At 40.1% G+C, this 21,108-nt stretch overlaps 1 protein-coding gene across 1 annotated transcript in view; it reads left to right on the forward strand.

Moving 5' to 3' along the window:
- LOC104672864 (pregnancy zone protein-like) overlaps window positions 1-9,156 on the forward strand; it is a 50,040-nt gene extending 40,884 nt beyond the window's left edge. Inside the window, exons 23-36 of the mRNA XM_030939226.1 lie at window positions 634-717; window positions 1,262-1,438; window positions 1,722-1,809; window positions 2,454-2,610; window positions 3,005-3,079; window positions 3,368-3,545; window positions 3,980-4,203; window positions 5,084-5,302; window positions 5,479-5,609; window positions 5,979-6,069; window positions 6,609-6,677; window positions 7,392-7,494; window positions 8,330-8,371; window positions 9,051-9,156. Of these exons, the coding sequence (XP_030795086.1) occupies window positions 634-717; window positions 1,262-1,438; window positions 1,722-1,809; window positions 2,454-2,610; window positions 3,005-3,079; window positions 3,368-3,545; window positions 3,980-4,203; window positions 5,084-5,302; window positions 5,479-5,609; window positions 5,979-6,069; window positions 6,609-6,677; window positions 7,392-7,494; window positions 8,330-8,371; window positions 9,051-9,073 (1,661 nt within the window). The 3' untranslated portion in view covers window positions 9,074-9,156. The remainder of the gene's footprint in view (window positions 1-633; window positions 718-1,261; window positions 1,439-1,721; window positions 1,810-2,453; window positions 2,611-3,004; window positions 3,080-3,367; window positions 3,546-3,979; window positions 4,204-5,083; window positions 5,303-5,478; window positions 5,610-5,978; window positions 6,070-6,608; window positions 6,678-7,391; window positions 7,495-8,329; window positions 8,372-9,050) is intronic.
- Window positions 9,157-21,108: the final 11,952 nt, after the last annotated feature.

Raw genomic sequence — 21,108 nt, forward strand, 5'->3', positions numbered from 1 at the left:
AGAACCTGGTACGTAGTATACACTGAATACAAATCAATGGAATGAATGTAATTCTTGGAAAGCATTAACAGTAGCAGGAATTAATATAAATCATGAAGAGAAGGAAATAAGTATACCATAAGTATATGCCTATAGAAAAAGCCATAGAAATTTAGCACAAATGTATATGATGAATATGAACTTCACAGAGATGAATCGTAGCTTTAAGGGAAACCTGGACTGTATCAAAGAAATTATATAATAACCGAGCCAGGCATGGTGGCTCACACCTGTAATCTCAGCAATTTGGGAGATGGAGGCGGGCAAATCGCTTGAGATCAGAAGTTCAAGACCAGCCTGGCCAACTCTGTCTTTACAAAAAATACAGAAATTAGTCAGGTGTGGTGGTGCATGCCTGTAATCCCAGATACTTAGGTGACTCAGGCACAAGAATCGTTCGAACCCAGGAAGCAGAGGTTGCAGTGAGATCACGCCACTGCACTTTGGCCTGGGTGACAGAGGGAGACTCTGTCTCAAAAAAAAAAAAACCAGTTATATAATGACCAAGGAAAAGAAAAGGTTGGATTTAGATGATGTAGAGAAACATGATTCATAATTTCCCCTCCTTTATATGTGTTTGTCTTCTTCCATTAGATACTGGAGTACCTGAAAAGGTGTCATTGAATGTTCCTTCAAATGTGGTTGAAGGATCTCCCAGGGCAACATATTCAGTTTTGGGTGAGTCTTTCAGCCCAAGGGAAGCAGCTGTCTAGCGAATAATTCTAGTGCATGGGCCTCACCTTCCGTGATTACTGAAGTCTCTGACAACAGACATTGGATTGAGAGAAAGCACTAAGGGTTACACTATATTACAGCTGGAAAGGGGCTTGAATAGACGTTGTGCTACATATTATGCCTTGATGTATTCTAAAAAGAAAGGGTCACCTCTCTGTGCCCTCATCTTCTAGCAATTTACTAGGTGGTAGTGCTTCCAAGTCAGTTTGAAAATGGTTGTGGTTGAGTTTTACCAGACATGTGGCCCACGAGGAAAGATAATCACCTACCGTTCAGTTTCTTCCCTGCTTTCTCCATCCTTAAACCATCAACTTTATTTTCTCACTTTTTGTTTTTCTCCCTATTTTTTGTTTTTTTTTTTTTTTCACCTTTTTAAATCTTCTTGTCCTTCCCTATGTAGGTCATTTGACCTCTCAGTTAGCTAATAATCTATTTTCCTAGCCCAATACAAACCGTATCTGATTTCTTTACAACTTTCATTCCACAGGTGATATACTAGGATCTGTAGTGCAAAACCTTCAGAACCTTCTCCAGATGCCCTATGGTTGTGGAGAGCAGAATATGGTCCTTTTTGTCCCAAACATTTATGTTCTAAACTATCTCAATGAGACACGACAGCTGACAGAGCAGATCAAGGCCAAAGCCACTAGCTACCTCATCAGTGGTGAGAGATTACCTCAGAAGGAAAAGCCATACTCTCTTAAATATTTTTGGTGAACTAAAATCTCTTTCATTAAGATTTGATAGTCATTGCTGTGATTTTCAATAAAATGTCCCAATATACAAGTAGAAAATTCAATAGTATCATCAAGCCTGTGATTGGGGATTGGGGGAGATTTTAACTAAATATTAGTTACCCTATGATTCCTAACAGCACTGAGAAAAAGGCTTGATAATCCTCCAGTGTCTTTGCCATTTCAATAAATCTATGAAAACTTCCTCTTCAGGGTACCAAAGGCAATTGAATTACAAGCACAGAGATGGTTCCTACAGCACCTTTGGGGACAATGATGGTAGCAGTCAGGGAAACACTTGGTAAGATTATTTTTTCCCTATGCTCTCTGTAGATCCATGATATTTCAGGATTCTAGTAACAGCTATTCTCTAACATCTGGAGTTTTTTGTGGAAAATTGTTAATCTTTAAATAATGCATATGCTGTATGTATCATTCCTGTTGGGTAATCTCACAGTTTCATCTCTGAAAGCTTACCTGCTGTGATAACACAGCTGAAAATGGTGAAATAAGGATCTTCTAAATGGAAATATGAAGCAGAAAATGTCACTCTTCACTCTACAAAATGACAGAGGAAGAAGCTCCCACACTGTGCATTAAAAAAGGAGAGGAGGGGGAGGACAGAAGGAGACCGTGATGCAGTAAAATCAGGACAAGTCATTCTGGAAATGCAGTTTTCATGGTGGGGGGGCTTAGAGGCTCCAACAAATGTTTCACAACAAAAAATTTACAAAACATCATCTCAGAGAAACCAATAAAGTTGAGAGAGAATAAAATGAGATGTTTGTTGGACTAGAGTATATTCCGCTCTTATGTACTGTTTTCCCATCAATTCCTCCCAGTAATCTTCACTGAATTGTGAAGAGCAATGTCTGGAGGCAGTGCGCAAAGTGAGCTGTAAAAGTGAGGTGGTCTTCATCTCTGTGTCTCTGTTTTGCTGGACAGGCTCACTGCATTTGTGCTCAAGTCCTTTGCTCAAGCCCAATCATACATCTTTGTGGAGAACTCACATATCAGGGATGCCCTCACCTGGCTTTCACGGAGACAAAAGGCAGATGGTTGTTTCGAAGGCTCTGGATCACTGCTGAACAATGCCATTAAGGTGATGCCTTCTCTATTTTTGTTCTGGTCCCTGAAGATAGTGATATATGGGAGGAAATGATGTTTGAATTGAGTCCTTCAGTCATTGCGACATAAATTTCAGGAGGAATGGTGGACTCTACATCTTCTGAAAACTAGCAACACCTTAGAAGTTTGTTATTGAATGAAAATAGTGTTCAAAAAAACCTCAAAGCCGAACATACTATTAAAAGTGAGGGAAGGTGATTTGGGACACACTCAAGAATTTTAGGGTAGAGGAGGAAGGGGAGAAAATCAACAATCTAGCACAAGACAAGAAATCATCTAGTGAAGATGTGAAAAGGAAAAGAAGTGTCAGCAGATGGTGTGTCTCATGACTATTGAAGTGTTTGAGTCTCTGCCTCTGATCCTTACAGGGTGGGGTGAACGATGAGTTGACACTCTCTGCCTACATCACCATTGCTTTGCTGGAGATGCCACTGCCTGCCACTGTATGTTCAAGCACATCCCCTGTACCTCCTTCACACACGTAAAGAATAAAATTATGATATGATGAATCCCTGAGGGAAATTAATTGTGATTTTTATGGTATTTAATTTTGTTTTATTTCAATGGAATGTAAAGGACCAGATCCTTTTGGAAGCAGCAGAGGAAACTCTTCTCTGGTCAGAACTGTGAGGTTACACAGACACATTAGGGTTTTTAATCTGCAGTTCGCCTGGGGATAGCTCATTTGCCTGGTTCTGCTATTTTACAATAGCCTTTCATCTTCTTCATAGCACGCAGTGGTCCGCAGTGCCCTATCCTGCCTTGAAACGGCCTGGAGCTCCACCTCAGAGGACCAAGGAAGTCTTGTCTACACCAAAGCATTATTGGCCTATGCCTTTGCCCTAGCAGGAAACAAGGTCAAACGAAGAGAGTTGCTTGAATCATTAAACAGAGAGGCTGTGAAAGAAGGTAAGAGCTGCTACTGCAAGGTTTACTTCTAACAACCACCAGTGACCAAAAGAAAGGAGGATGCCTCTACTGAGCTCATGCCTATCATGCTGCCTTAATTTAATGACAGAATAATTATCATTGATCTAAGACTTGAATTCTCTGGATAACATGGATCTTTTTATTAATCCACACAGTATAGACTCTATACAGTCCCAGCTTCTAATATCACACACAGTAGACACAAAGGCTCAATGTTATTCTCTGGAACTTTACTTTCTTGACAAGGATTTGTTTGATAGTGACTATTTAATGCTTTCACTTTGTTTAATGCTTTCACTTCATTAAAATGAAATGTCAATTTATTAGGTGAACTATAATTATAATTATCACTTATGGATTAGATTTTGAAATCATCCCTTAAGCTAAAAATTCTACCCTTTTCTATGTCAAAGAGGATTCAATCCACTGGCAACGTCCTGGGAAACTTCAAGAAGCTAAGACCCTCTATTCTCAACCACGGGCTCCCTCTGCAGAAGTGGAGATGACATCTTACGTGCTCCTTACCTATCTTACTGTCCAGCCTGCCCCATCTTCAGAGGACCTGTCTATGGCATCACGTATTGTGAAGTGGATCACCAAGCAGCAAAATCCCCAAGGGGGCTTCTCCTCCACTCAGGTCTGTGGGGAGACTCTAGAAGGAAACATAAATGTATTCACATATATGAAGATACAGCCATCTTCTGGGAGTTGAATAATGGAATAGTTGGTATTTCTAATTCACACTTTCTCCATCCCTCCATCAGCAGACAAGTTCCAGCCTTACTATCTTATGTATGGATTACTGCTCTGTCCTTTTTATACTGTCTCCTCTCTTAACTCCCTAGGGGACCCCCAGCCATGCAGGTAGGGTTGTTTTCACAAAGCAATGTTTTCATGGGATTACTTCCCTTAGAAAATAAATCTTTTTTTCACCCAAAGCCTAAAGTTATCTAATATTTTATCAAAAATATTTCCTCTCACCAGTAAACATGAGTACACCAATCTGATTAGGCAGATCCCTTTGCTTCTTCTGGAATTAGCTCATTGCAGTTTCCATGACTTCACATAGAGCATTCCCCACCCAGGTCCCCCCGATACCTCTCTTCTGTCTGCATAAACCCTGCTCATTATTCAGAGAGAATCTTATTTCTCACCTTCTTCAGTCTTCTCTTACTGTTCGAATCCATATTTTCTTCTCTCTTCTCTGACCTTTTATAACAAATATTGTTACATAAATTTATAAATTATTGAAATAACCTGTGCTTGTGTCAAATATGTAAGTCTTATCACCATATGTATATTGTAAACCAGCTGAATGAAGAAACTTTAAAAATTTACCTTCAAAGTATCTGGAATAGTTTATCATTACTAACCAGATTGAACTGAATTGAAATAGAGTTAGTGGACTGCGTTTATGACTAAATAATTCTGAAGAAAGAATAGTGTTGTTATGGTTTACATCCAGTGTGCGTTTGTTACTTTCCTCTTCTGTGATTTCTCTACTCATTTTTTTTCAGGACACAGTGGTGGCTCTTCAAGCCCTCTCCAAATATGGAACAGCAACTTTCAGTAAAAGTGAGAAAGCAGCTTTGGTCACCGTCAAATCTTCACACACCTTTTCTAAAGATTTCCAAGTAGATGATGGCAACCGCCTAGTGCTGCAGGAGGTCCGGTTACCAGAGGTTCCGGGGGAGTACAGCACAACTGTGTCAGGGTCGGGATGTGCGTACCTCCAGGTGAGACTGCTGGGGTTTAGGAGATGCTGCAAATGGGAGAGAAAGTTTCAAGAGTTATATTTGAATTTCAAAATAAGAAAAAGAAGGGTGTGCTAAGGAAAGGTATGAATCATCTGGAACAGATTATGAGACAATTTGAGTGTGAAAATTAAGGATTTTTTTTCCATTTGTTTTAGACATGCCTGCGATATAACATCCTTCCCAAGAAAGAAGGGAAAGCGCCCTTTGCTCTGCAGGTTAATACTCTCCCCACGAATTGTGATGGAGTGGATGCTCACAGAAAGTTCCAGATTCACATCAACATTAGGTAAATCCTAGATCGTGACCAGACCTTTTGCACCAACCTAATAGAATATGGAGAAATTGATTTTCTTATGTGGAGAAACTCCACTCTCCAAAGCCACACATAATGAATATGGAATTCTTGCAGTGTTTATTACAAGAAAATTTCTTGCAGTGTTTATTAACAAGAAAAAGTGTTAACACTGAGAATATGGTATTACAATATCTGAAGAGTGTGAGCCTAAAATGATGGGTTTTCCAAGCAACCATAACAGAAACAGATACAGTAGATATAGTAACTTAGTGTTAGAAATAGAAGGTAAAGAGAGTTTGTCTTGAATGAATTCCAAGAAATTTTGTTTGACTTCCTTATTCCTATGCATTGACTTTACAGTTACACTGGGGACCGACCCAGTTCCAACATGGTCATTGTTGACGTGAAGATGGTATCAGGCTTCATACCTATGAAACCATCAGTTAAACAGGTAATCCCTAGATCCCTTACAAATAGCAAAGTCATGGTAAATGCTGGCAGTTATCTTTGTCAATTTGACTTTATTGATGCACTTTTCAAGAGGTGTGCTCCCTCAAAATTGCTTCTCTAAAGGGTGTCTCTATCATTTTAATAGTGTGTATCATGGTTATATGGTGTCAGGTATAGGGTATAAGTCAGAAACATGATAAATAATATTCCAGCAGACCCCAAGACACCTAGTTATGTGGAATGGTATTGAATTATTTTCCAGCTATATATAAAAAGAGAAAAGGATATATGTGTGTGTGCAGGCATATATATATATCTCTCTCTCTCACATATATGTATCTGCACATACACTTATAGCATATATAGAGAATAAAAGTTCAATAAATATTGCTATTGTTATTATCATTATTATTCTTGAAGAAATCAAAATTAGTAGTTTGGATGCTCCTGAGAAGCTGTTTATATCATAAATTCCTGAAAACTACTGCCAGTATAACATTTTCTCATTCCATATTTCTGGCTTATTCTCTTGATCAACAGCTCCAGAAACAGCCTCAGATTCAGAGGACTGAAGTGAGCATGAACCATGTCCTAATCTACTTTGAAAAGGTAAGACTTTCTGTGACTCTGCTAGATCTGGAATAACAACTAGAGGTTCTAACAAACCATAACAGGTTTCATATAGTGCTGTTCACATATACAGGTGAGAGAGGACAAAGTGGCTATAAAAAGAAATGAAGCCAGCCAGGCACAGTGGCTCACACCTGTAATCCCAGCACTTTGGGAGGCCAAGGCAGGTGGATCATGAGGTCAGGAGTTCGAGACCAGCCTGGCCAAGATGGTGAAATCCCATCTTTACTAAAAATACAAAAATTAGCTGGGCACAGTGGCAGGTGCCTGTAGTCCCAGCTACTTGAGAGGCTGAGGCAGGAGAATTGCTTGAACCCGGGAGGCAGAGGTTGCAGTGAGCCGAGATTGTGCCACAGCACTCTAGCCTGGGCAACAGAGCGAGACTTGGTCCCCGGCCCCTCCCCAAAAAAAAAAAGAAAAAGAAAAGAAAAAAAGAAATGAAGCTTGGACTGTCAACAGGCTTGATTTATTACATTTGGCTGTCTACAAAATTGTCTCTTTTTTCCTTCTTTTATCTGTCTTTTAGTGTGTTATGCAGGTCACAGAAGTCCCCTTTCTTTTCATAGGTTCTGGTACAGATGTGTATAGCATAACTACAGGATTTGATATCTTATGAAGAGAGGACAGTAACTAGTAACTGGTTAATCAAAGACTAACTAATCTTTGATTCTAATTGTTTTCCTGTCTCTCCAGCTAACCCATCAAACCCTGAGTTTTTCCTTCTTTGTGGAACAAGACATCCAAATAAAGAATTTAAAACCAGCTACAGTAAAAGCCTATGATTATTATGAGACAGGTAAGCTTCAGACGTGCTGAGCTTTAAAACCAAAAAAAAAAAAAAAAAACCAAAAACAAAAAAAAAAATACTAACCTACTAAAGGATTGCCTTAACTAAAGCTAAACTCCACAGTGTTTCACTGGAGGAAAAGGTGAGTTTGTGCACACTGAGTAATCATGTTCTTGTATATTAACCTCTCATGTCCCCCCACTAAACAAGTCTTAGAGTCATTCTTATAAATTGACCATAAGGCAATGAGAGGGTCCATTCTATCTAAATTTCCCTATGAAGTTGTTTGTCCTGGGCTGAATTATTCCAAAGAGATAAGAAGAGTACGGTAACTGAAAAAACACATCTCAGTGCTGATGCGTGACATGAAAAATTTGATCTGTTTTTGACTTGTGCTTCGGATAGTCTCATACAATTTGGGGAACTTTGTAACATATCAGGAAATACTTTGATTTGCTCATGGCTTTGAGCTAGAAAATTAACCACCATCACAGCATGATGGTAGTGCTAACACTGTTCTTTGATGAAGGGAAGGTTCAGAGAGCAAGGTGCAATTCCAATGAGAAAAATACAGCTGTGAAAAGGCACTATCTGTGGAGTCCTGTAACTATATTCAGGCATACTGCCTGTGTACCCGGCCTCTCAATTCTGTTCCCAAGCCAGATTTTCTCTTGGTTTCCTCCCACCAATCCCAAACAGCCTAATAGAGAAATCATATTTATTGGCTCTATAGTGATGCTTTCTACTTTCTTTCTTGGCTTACGTGGTTTATTTACAATTCACATCTTAGGTGCTTATGTCTGAATGTCTTCACTCTTTCTCTCCAACAATTTCTGTATTTCAGATGAATTCACCTTTGAAGAATACAGTGCCCCTTGCAGTTCTGGTAAAGTATTAATGATTCAATCTAATGCCAATTGAAAGAAAATAAATAAGTATCTCAATTAAATAGTAAAGTCTAATCCCAACTTCAAAATAAATAAGCATCTCAGTTCTCTGCATAAGGCTGCTTCTTGAGATGACTGTATCCTTTCTACATCCTAAAAAACCCCTGATATACTGTATATAAATTGAACTATACCAAATGTATTATAGTATTTCTCAGAAAAAAAACGCAAGTTAAATACAATTACTGGTGTCTGGGGTGACTTGTTTGAAGATGAATCCAAGAATTTGCCATATATAAAAACTAAATTATCTAATACGTAGTTTGCATTCTATACCCAGTGGTGATATATTCATCACCTGTAACCTTTCTAGGATATTTCTAAGTGTATACTAAAGTCAAAAAACTTGTCACTGTAATTATCCATATAGCACAGCATGAAAGGTGCAGTCTGTAAGACCTTCCTTTAGGCTGATTGACAGGGTTCACCTTTGACATAGAATTTGCCATGAAACCTTTGCATCTCCACTGTGAAATATGAAAAAATGGAGAACATCCCAATCATTAAAAATAATTAAAAGTTACTAAGTTCAAATATTTATAACTGAAATACAAAGAGTTGTTCTTAAGTAGGTCACAGAATTTCCCTAATATTTCTTCCTTTTCTTTTACTATTTAGAATCTGAACAAAGAAATGCTTAAAAACAGCAACTTATGGGCCTCATCAGGTGAACTCCAGAAATGAAGAACAGACTCATCAAGAAAGACAACAGTGAGAGAAAGAAGGGAGGATCGTTGGAAATACATAAAATTTGTATGTTGAATAAATTTATGGCATTTATAACTCTATCTTTTCTTTTGTTCTTTATCAATATCATATTCCCTTTTCTGAATATGAATCTATTCTCCATAGCACTTAATCACAAAAAAACTATACAAAGAGGTACACTCAAAAACACTATAGATGAATTAAAGTGGAATTTTTAAGAAGTCAATTAACCTACAAAAAGGAAAAAGAAAACAGTTTTTCCAAACATTGGAAACAACAAAAAGTCTATCAGTAGATGAATGGTTTGGCAACGATACAGCATCGTTCTGCTGGACGACGAAGAGGAACAAACGATTGACACACACAACGACTTGAGTGGATCTCAAAAGCATTAAGCTGCATGGGGGAAAGAAAGCCAATCTCAAAAGGTCACAGGCTGTATGATTTCTCTTACACAACACTCCTTAAATGACAAAATTGTAGAGATGAAAAACAAATTTGTGGTTTCTTGGGGTTACAGAGAGTGGGGGAGTGGGATGGGTGTGACTGTAAGTGGGTAGCATTAGAGAGTTTTTGTGGTGATGAAATCTTGCATGTGTGGAAGCAAAAGTACTGCTTCAGATTTTTACATTTAATTCCATCTCAAATTATTTTCTTGTTTGTTGGGTGGGGAGCAAGAGAGTATCAAAATTGACTTTTTTTTGGTTCCTGTCGAGGAGGGGCGGAGCAAGATGGCCGAATAGGAACAACTCCAGTCTCCAACTCCCAGCGCAAGCGACACAGAAGACCGGTGATTTCTGCATTTTCAACTGAGGTACTGGGGTCATCTCACTAGGGAGTGCCGGACAATCGGTGCTGGTCAGCTGCTGCAGCTTGACCAGCGAGAGCTGAAGCAGGGCGAGGCATCGCCTCACCTGGAAGCGCAAGGGGGAAGGGGATCCGTTTTCCTAGCCAGGGGAACTGAGACACACAACACCTGGAAAATCGGGTAACTCCCACCCCAATACTGCGCTGTAAGCATACAGGCATTCCAGGAGAATATATCCCACACCTGGCCGGGAGGGTCCCACGCCCACGGAGCCTCCCTCACTGCTAACACAGCAGTCTGCCGCGATCTATCCGCAAGGCAGCAGCGAGGCTGGGGGAGGGGCGCCCGCCATTGCTGAGGCTTAAGTAGGTAAACAAAGCCGCTGGGAAGCTCGAACTGGGTGGAGCTCACAGCAGCTCAAGGAAGCCTGCCTGTCTCTGTAGTCTCCACCTCTGGGGACAGCGCACAGCTGAAGACCAACAGGGGAAGTAGCGGGAGCCGGTGCAGACGCGAACGACTCTGTCTGACAGCTTTGGGGAGAGCCGCGGATCTCCCAACGCGGAGGTTGAGATCTGAGAACGGACAGACTGCCTGCTCAGGTGTGTCCCTGACCCCTGAGTAGCCTAGCTGGGAGAAATCCCCCACTAGGGGCAGTCTGACACCCCACACCTCACAGGGTGGAGTACACCCCTGAGAGGACACTTCCAAAGGAAGAATCAGACAGGTACACTCGCTGTTCAGCAATATTCTATCTTCGGCAACCTCTGCTGCTGATACCCAGGCAAACAGGGTCTGGAGTGGACCTCAAGCAATCTCCAACAGACCAACAGAGAGTCCTTCTGACTGTCAGAAGGAAAACTATCAAACAGGAAGGACACCTATACCAAAACCCCATCAGTTCGTCACCACCATCAAAGACCAGAGACAGATAAAACCACAAAGATGGGGAAGAAGCAGGGCAGAAAAGCTGGAAATTCAAAAAATAAGAGCGCATCTCCCCCTGCAAAGGAGCGCAGCCCATCACCAGCAACGGATCAAAGCTGGTCAGAGAATGACTTGGACGAGAGGAGAGAAGAAGGCTTCAGTCCATCAAACTTATCAGAGCTAAAGGAGGAATTACGTACCCAGCGCAAAGAAACTAAAAATCTTGAAAAAAGAGTGGAAGAATTGACAGCTAGACTCATTAATGCAGAGAAGATCATAAACGAAATGACAGAGATGAAAACCATGACACGAGAAATACGTGACAAATGCACAAGCTTCAGTAACCGACTCGATCAACTGGAAGAAAGAGTATCAGCGATTGAAGATCAAATGAATGAAATGAAGCGAGAAGAGAAACCAAAAGAAAAAAGAAGAAAAAGAAATGAGCAAAGCCTGCAAGAAGTATGGGATTACGTAAAAAGACCAAATCTACGTCTGATTGGGGTGCCTGAAAGTGAGGGGGAAAATGGAACCAAGTTGGAAAACACTCTTCAGGATATCATCCAGGAGAACTTCCCCAACCTAGTAGGGCAGGCCAACATTCAAATTCAGGAAATACAGAGAACGCCACAAAGATACTCCTCGAGAAGAGCAACTCCAAGACACATAATTGCCAGATTCACCAAAGTTGAAATGAAGGAAAAAATCTTAAGGGCAGCCAGAGAGAAAGGTCGGGTCACCCACAAAGGGAAGCCCATCAGACTAACAGCAGATCTCTCGGCAGAAACTCTACAAGCCAGAAGAGAGTGGGGGCCAATATTCAACGTTCTTAAAGAAAAGAATTTTCAACCCAGAATTTCATATCCAGCCAAACTAAGTTTCATAAGTGAAGGAGAAATAAAATCCTTTACAGATAAGCAAATGCTTAGAGATTTTGTCACCACCAGGCCTGCCTTACAAGAGACCCTGAAGGAAGCCCTAAACATGGAAAGGAACAACCGGTACCAGCCATCGCAAAAACTTGGCAAAATGTAAAGACCATCGAGGCTAGGAAGAAACTGCATCAACTAACGAGCAAAATCACCAGTTAATATCATAATGGCAGGATCAAGTTCACACATAACAATATTAACCTTAAATGTTAATGGACTAAATGCTCCAATTAAAAGACACAGACTGGCAAACTGGATAAAGAGTCAAGACCCATCAGTCTGCTGTATTCAGGAGACCCATCTCACATGCAGAGACATACATAGGCTCAAAATAAAGGGATGGAGGAAGATCTACCAAGCAAATGGAGAACAAAAAAAAGCAGGGGTTGCAATCCTAGTCTCTGATAAAACAGACTTTAAACCATCAAAGATCAAAAGAGACAAAGAAGGCCATTACATAATGGTAAAGGGATCAATTCAACAGGAAGAGCTAACTCTCCTAAATATATATGCACCCAATACAGGAGCACCCAGATTCATAAAGCAAGTCCTTAGAGACTTACAAAGAGACTTAGACTCCCATACAATAATAATGGGGGACTTCAACACTCCGCTGTCAACATTAGACAGATCAACGAGACAGAAAGTTAACAAGGATATCCAGGAATTGAACTCATCTCTGCACCAAGCGGACCTAATAGACATCTATAGAACTCTCCACCCCAAATCAACAGAATATACATTCTTCTCAGCACCACATCGCACTTATTCCAAAATTGACCACATAATTGGAAGTAAAGCACTCCTCAGCAAATGTAAAAGAACAGAAATTATAACAAACTGTCTCTCAGACCACAGTGCAATCAAACTAGAACTCAGGACTAAGAAACTCAATCAAAACCGCTCAACTACATGGAAACTGAACAACCTGCTCCTGAATGACTACTGGGTACATAACGAAATGAAAGCGGAAATAAAGATGTTCTTTGAAACCAATGAGAACAAAGATACAACATACCAGAATCTCTGGGACACATTTAAAGCAGTGTGTAGAGGGAAATTTATAGCACTAAATGCCCACAAGAGAAAGCAGGAAAGATCTAAATTGACACTCTAACATCACAATTAAAAGAACTAGAGAGGCAAGAGCAATCACATTCAAAAGCTAGCAGAAGGCAAGAAATAACTAAGATCAGAGCAGAACTGAAGGAGATAGAGACACAAAAAACCCTCCAAAAAATCAATGAATCCAGGAGTTGGTTTTTTGAAAAGATCAACAAAATTGACAGACCGCTAGCAAGGCTAATAAAGAAAAAAAGAGAGAGGAATCAAATAGATGCAATAAAAAATGATAAAGGGGATATCACCACTGACCCCACAGAAATACAAACTACCATCAGAGAATACTATAAACGCCTCTACGCAAATCAACTAGAAAATCTAGAAGAAATGGATAATTTCCTGGACACTTACACTCTCCCAAGGCTAAACCAGGAAGAAGTTGAATCCCTGAATAGACCAACAGCAGGCTCTGAAATTGAGGCAACAATTAATAGCCTACCCACCAAAAAAAGTCCAGGACCAGATGGATTCACAGCTGAATTCTACCAGAGGTACAAGGAGGAGCTGGTACCATTCCTTCTGAAACTATTCCAATCAATAGAAAAAGAGGGAATCCTCCCTAACTCATTTTATGAGGCCAACATCATCCTGATACCAAAGCCTGGCAGAGACACAACAAAAAAAGAGAATTTTAGACCAATATCCCTGATGAACATTGATGCAAAAATCCTCAATAAAATACTGGCAAACCGGATTCAGCAGCACATCAAAAAGCTTATCCACCATGATCAAGTGGGCTTCATCCCTGGGATGCAAGGCTGGTTCAACATTCGCAAATCAATAAACGTAATCCAGCATATAAACAGAACCAAAGACAAGAACCACATGATTGTCTCAATAGATGCAGAAAAGGCTTTTGACAAAATTCAACAGCCCTTCATGCTAAAAACGCTCAATAAATTCGGTATTGATGGAACGTACCTCAAAATAATAAGAGCTATTTATGACAAACCCACAGCTAATATCATACTGAATGGGCAAAAACTGGAAAAATTCCCTTTGAAAACTGGCACAAGACAGGGATGCCCTCTCTCACCACTCCTATTCAACATAGTGTTGGAAGTTCTGGCTAGGGCAATCAGGCAAGAGAAAGAAATCAAGGGTATCCAGTTAGGAAAAGAAGAAGTCAAATTGTCCCTGTTTGCAGATGACATGATTGTATATTTAGAAAACCCCATCGTCTCAGCCCAAAATCTCCTTAAGCTGATAAGCAACTTCAGCAAAGTCTCAGGATACAAAATTAATGTGCAAAAATCACAAGCATTCTTATACACCAGCAACAGACAAGCAGAGAGCCAAATCAGGAATGAACTTCCATTCACAATTGCTTCAAAGAGAATAAAATACCTAGGAATCCAGCTTACAAGGGATGTAAAGGACCTCTTCAAGGAGAACTACAAACCACTGCTCAGTGAAATCAAAGAGGACACAAACAAATGGAAGAACATACCATGCTCATGGATAGGAAGAATCAATATCGTGAAAATGGCCATACTCCCCAAGGTTATTTATAGATTCAATGCCATCCCCATCAAGCTACCAATGACTTTCTTCACAGAATTGGAAAAAACTGCTTTAAAGTTCATATGGAACCAAAAAAGAGCCCGCATTGCCAAGACAATCCTAAGTCAAAAGGACAAAGCTGGAGGCGTCACGCTACCTGACTTCAAACTATACTACAAGGCTACAGTAACCAAAACAGCATGGTACTGGTACCAAAACAGAGATATAGACCAATGGAACAGAACAGAGTCCTCAGAAATAATACCGCACATCTACAGCCATCTGATCTTTGACAAACCTGAGAGAAACAAGAAATGGGGAAAGGATTCCCTATTTAATAAATGGTGCTGGGAAAATTGGCTAGCCATAAGTAGAAAGCTGAAACTGGATCCTTTCCTTACCCCTTATACGAAGATTAATTCAAGATGGATTAGAGACTTAAATGTTAGACCTAATACCATAAAAACCCTAGAAGAAAATCTAGGTAGTACCATTCAGGACATAGGCATGGGCAAGGACTTCATGTCTAAAACACCAAAAGCAACGGCAGCAAAAGCCATAATTGACAAATGGGATCTAATTAAACTAAAGAGCTTTTGCACAGCAAAAGAAACTACCATCAGAGTGAACAGGCAACCTACAGAATGGGAGAAAATTTTTGCAACCTACTCATCTGACAAAGGGCTAATATCCAGAATCTACAAAGAACTCAAACAAATATACGAGAAAAAAACAAACAACCCCATCAAAAAGTGGGGAAAGGATATGAACAGACATTTCTCAAAAGAAGATATTCATACAGCCAACAGACACATGAAAAAATGCTCATCATCACTGGCCATCAGAGAAATGCAAATCAAAACCACAATGAGATACCATCTCACACCAGTTAGAATGGCAATCATTAAGAAGTCAGGAAACAACAGGTGTTGGAGAGGATGTGGAGAAATAGGAACACTTTTACACTGTTGGTGGGATTGTAAACTAGTTCAACCATTATGGAAAACAGTATGGCAATTCCTCAAGGATCTAGAACTAGATGTACCATATGACCCAGCCATCCCACTACTGGGTATATACCCAAAGGATTATAAATTAGTCTACTACAAAGACACATGTACACGTATGTTTATTGCGGCACTATTCACAATAGCAAAGACTTGGAATCAACCCAAATGTCCATCTGTGACAGACTGGATTAAGAAAATGTGGCACATATACACCATGGAATACTATGCAGCCATAAAAAAGGATGAGTTTGCGTCCTTTGTAGGGACATGGATGCAGCTGGAAACCATCATTCTTAGCAAACTATCACAAGAAGAGAAAACCAAACACCGCATGTTCTCACTCATAGGTGGGAACTGAACAATGAGATCACTTGGACTCGGGAAGGGGAACATCACACACTGGGGTCTATCATGGGGAGGGGGGAGGGGGGAGGAGGGAGGGATTGCATTGGGGAGTTATACATGATATAAATGATGAATTGATGGGTGCTGACGAGTTGATGGGTGCAGCACACCAACATGGCATAAGTATACATATGTAACAAACCTGCACGTTATGCACATGTACCCTAGAACTTAAAGTATAATAAAAAATTAAAAAAAAAAAATAATAAAAAAAAATAAAATAAAATAAAATAAAAAAATAAAAAAAAAAAGAAATTGACTTTTTTTCCATGTAGCTTTCTAATAATCCTATTAATATTGATGGACCAATTCGATCTTTTCCTGCTAATAAAACATGCCTCCTTTATGACATATTAAATTATCATGTATACCAAGGCTTGTTTCTGAATGGTTTATTGTAGTCCATCGAGTACCCGGTCTATTCTTTTATGAGGATTAAAATATTTGAATTACTGTAGCTTAATAAAGTGTTTTAATAACTACTACGGCTGATGTCTTTTCACTTCTCTGTTTTCACTTTTTCTTTGCATTATTGATTTGATTATCACCAAATCTCATGTGGAATTGTAATCCCCAGAATTGAAAGTAGGGTCTGGTGGCAGGTGATTAGATCATGGGAGTGAATCCCTCATTAATGGTTCAGCACTATCCCCTTGGTGGTTGTTCTCATGATAGAGTTCTAGTAAGTTCTGTGCTCACGTGTGTAGCACATCTCCCACACCTGCTCATGCTCCTGCCATGTTAGAAGCCTCGCTCCCTTTTAGCTTTCTACCATGATTGTAAGTTCCTGGAGGCCTCCCCAGAAGCCTAGCAGAAGCCAGCATCATGCTTCTTGTGCAGCCTGTGGAACTGTGAACGAATTAAACCACTTTCTTTATACATCACCCAATCTCAGGTATTTCTTTATAGCAATGCAAGAACGGACTAATACAATTACTAAGATCATTATTTGTTCAAGTTAAAACTCTAGAATCTTTTAAGTTCATTATCCCCATAGTCAATTAGGTATTGTTTGGAATTGCGTTGAATATATAAATGAATTTATTGTCACGAGTGCCAATTTTTTGCATTTAATCTTCCCTAATCAGACTCATTTGGTATTTATTCAATTCACATGAAGCAAATTCTAACTCTGACTTAATTTCTAAATTTGGACTGAACTACAAAGGTGAAGATTAGCTTCATAGACATATATGGTAGGATAAATTGAAAAATAAAACAACATATACATGGAGACAAATTAAAAGATTTTCACAAGATAGTGAAAAACGAGAACAGTATTTCTCATTTGATGATTGATGTCCTTGAAAGGTTTTAAGCAAGAGAATAGTTCCGATTTGCATTATGGATAGTCATCTTCCAGGCAATGGCAAGAAGAAGATAGCAAGTTTTTCCTGAATCCCAGATTCACAGTCCATTTGTGCAGAGCTGAGCACTCTTCTTCATGCTTAACCAAATGAATTAGTAGACATATCTCTATTCCATACTCACACAACTACACACTTTAAAAATGATTTATGAATTCCGGTTCCAAGACGGCCAAATAGGAACAGCTCCAGACTGCAGTTCCCAGTGTGATGGACGCAGAAGACGGGTGATTTCTGCATTTCCAACTGAGGTACCTGGTTCATCTCACTGGGTCTGGTTGGACAGTGGGTGCAGCCCACGGAGCATGAGCCGAAGCAGGGCAGGGCATCACCTCACCCGGGAAGCGCAACAGGTTGGAGATTTGCCTTTCTTAGCCAAGGGAAGCCATGACAGACTGTACTGGGAAAATCGGGACACTGCCACCCAAATACTGCACTTTTCCAATGATCTTAAAATGGCACACGAGATTATAATCCATGCCTGGCTTAGTGGGTCCCACGCCCATGGAGCCTTGCTCACTCTAGTCCAAGATTGAACGGCAAGGTGGCAAGCCTGGCTGGGGAAGGGGCTCTGCCATAGCTGAGGCTTGAGTAGGTAAACAAAGCGGCCGTGGCTGGGAAGCTCAAACTGGTTGGAGAGCACCACAGCTCAATGAGGCCCACCTGCCTCTGTAGGCTCCACCTCTGGGGGCAGGGCATAGCTGAACAAAAGGCAGCAGAAACTTCTGCAGACTTAAACATCCCTGTCCAACAGCCTGAAGGGAACAGTGGTTCTCCCAGCATGGTGTTTGAGCTCTGAGAATGGACAGACTGCCCCTTCAAGAGGGTCCCTGACCCCTGTGTAGCCTAACTTGGAGACACCTCCCAGTAGGGACCGACTGACACCTCATACTGCTGGGTGCCCCTCTGAGATGAAGCTTCCAGAGGAAGGATCAGGCAGCAATATTTGCTGTTCTGCAGCCTCTGCTGGTGATACCCAGGCAAACAGCATCTGGAGTGGACCTCCAGCAAACTCCAACAGACCCAACTGTTAGAAGGAAAACAGAGGGACCTGACTGTTAGAAGGAAAACTAACAAATAGAAAGGAATAGTATCAACATCAACAAAAAGGACATCCACACCAAAACTCCATCTGTAGGTCACCATCATCAAAGACCAAAGGTAGATAAAACCACAAAGATGGGGAGAAACCAGAGCAGAAAAGCTGAAAATTCTGAAAACCAGAGCACTCCTTCTCCTCCAAAGGATCACAGCTCCTTGCCAGCAACAGAACAAAGCAGGACAGAGAATAACTTTGACAAGTTGACAGAAGTAGGCTTCAGAAAGTCTGTAATCTTTCCGAGCTAAAGAAGGATGTTCGAACCCATCGCAAGGAAGCTAAAAACCCTGAAAAAAGATTAGACGAATGGCTAACTAGAATAAACAGTGTAGAGAAAGCCTTAAATGACCTGATGGAGTTGAAAACCATGGCATGAGAACTGCGTGACACACGCACAAGCTTCAGTAGCTGATTTGATCAAGTGGAAGAAAGGGTATCAGTAAATGAAGATCAAATTAATGAAATGAGGCGAGAAGAGAAGTTTAGAGAAAAAAGAGTAAAAAGAAACAAACAAACCTCCAAGGAATATGGGACTATGTGAAAACACCAAATCTATATTTGATTGGTGTACCTGAAAGTGATGGGGAGAATGGAACTAAACTGGAAAACACTCTTCAGGATATTATCCAGGAGAACTTCCCCAACCTAGCAAGACAGGCCAACATTCAAATTCAGGAAATACAGAGAACACCACAAAGATACTCTTCGAGAACAGCAACCCCAAGACACATAATTGTCAGACTCACCAAGGTTGAACTGAAGGAAAAAATGCTAAGGGCAGCCAGAGAAAAAGGTCGGGTTACCCACAAAGGGAAGCCCATCAGACTAACAGCGGATGTCTTGGCAGAAATCCTACAAGCCAGAAGAGAGTGAGGGCCAATATTCAACATTCTTAAAGAAAAGAATTTTCAACCCAGATTTTCATATCCAGCCAAACTAAGCTTCATAAGTGAAGGAAAAATAAAATCCTTTACAGACAAGTAAATGCTGAGAGATTTTGTCACCACCAGGCCTGCCTTACAAGAGCTCCTGAAGGAAGCACTAAACATGGAAAAGAACAACCAGTACCAACCACTGCAAAAACATGCCAAATTGTAAAGACCATCAATGCTAGGACGAAACTGCATCAACTAACAAGCAAAAAAAAAAAAAACAGCTAACATCATAATGACAGGATCAAATTCACACATAACAATCTTAACCTTAAATGTAAATGGTCTCAATGCTCCAATTAAAAGACAGAGACTGGCAAATGGGATAAAGAGTCAAGACCCATCAGTGTGCTGTATTCAGGAGACCCATCTCATATGCAAGAGACACACATAGGCTCAAAATGAAGGGATGGAGGAAGATCTACCAAGCAGACGGAAAACAAAAAAAAAGCAGGGGTTGCTAATCCTAGTCTCTGATAAAACAGACTTTGAACCAACAAAGATTGAAAGAGACAAGGAGGCCATTACATAATGGTAAAGAGATCAGTTCAACAAGAAGAGCTAACTATCCTAAATTATATGCATCCAATACAGGAGCACCCAGATTCATAAAGCAAGTCCTGAGAGACCTGCAAAGAGACTTAGACTCTCACACAATAATAATAGGATACTTTAACACCCCACCATCAATATTAGACAGATCGGAGAGACAGAAGGTTAACAAAGATATCAAGGACTTGAACTCAGCTCTGCACCAAGCAGATCTAATAGACATCTACAGAACTCCCACCCAAAATCAACAGAATATACATTCTTCTCAATACCACATCACACTTATTCCAAAATTGACCACATAGTTGGAAGTAAAGCACTCCTCAGCAAATATAAAAGAACAGAAAGCATAACAAACTGTCTCTCAGACCACAGTGCAATCAAATTAGAACTCAGGATAAAGAAACTCACTCAAAACCACACAACTGCATGGAAACTGAACAACTTGCTCCTGAATGATTACTGGGTACATAACGAAATGAAGGCAGAAATAAATATGTTCTTTGAAACCAATGAGAACAAAGACACAACATATCAGAATCTCTGGGACACATTTAAAGCAGTGTGTAGAGGGAAATTTATAGCACTAAATGCCCACAAGAGAAAGCAGGAAAGATCTAAAATCGACACCCTAACATCACAATTAAAAGAACTAGAGAAGCAAGAGCAAACACATTCAAAAGCTAGCAGAAGGCAAGAAATAACTAAGATCACAGCAGAACTGAAGGAGATAGAGATGCAAAAAACCCTTCAAAAAATCAATAAATCCAGGAGCTGGTTTTTTGAAAAGATCAACAAAAGTGATAGACTGCTAGCAAGACTAATAAAGAAGAAAAGAGAGAAAAATCAAATAGAGAATAAAAAATGATAAAGCAGATATCACCACTCAACCCACAGAAATACAAACTACCATCAGAGAATACTATAAACACCTGTATGCAAATTAACTAGAAAATCTAGAAGAAATGAATAAATTCTTGGACACATACACCTTCCCAAGACTAAACCAGGAAGAAGTTGAATCCCTGAATAGACCAATAACAGGCTCTGAAATTGAGGCAATAATTAATAGCCTACCAACCAAAAAAAGTCCAGGATCAGACAGATTCACAGCTGAATTCTACTAGAGGTACAAGGAGGAGCTGGTACCATTCTTTCTGAAACTATTCCAATCAATAGAAAAGGAGGGAACACTCCCTAACTCATTTTATGAGGCCAGCATCATCCTGATACCAAAGTCTGGCAGAGACTCAACAAAAAAAAGAATTTTAGACCAATATCCCTGATGAACATCGGTGCAAAAATCCTCAATAA

The sequence above is a fragment of the Rhinopithecus roxellana genome, chromosome 10 (assembly GCF_007565055.1).
Source record: "Rhinopithecus roxellana isolate Shanxi Qingling chromosome 10, ASM756505v1, whole genome shotgun sequence".
Lineage (NCBI taxonomy): Eukaryota > Metazoa > Chordata > Mammalia > Primates > Cercopithecidae > Rhinopithecus > Rhinopithecus roxellana.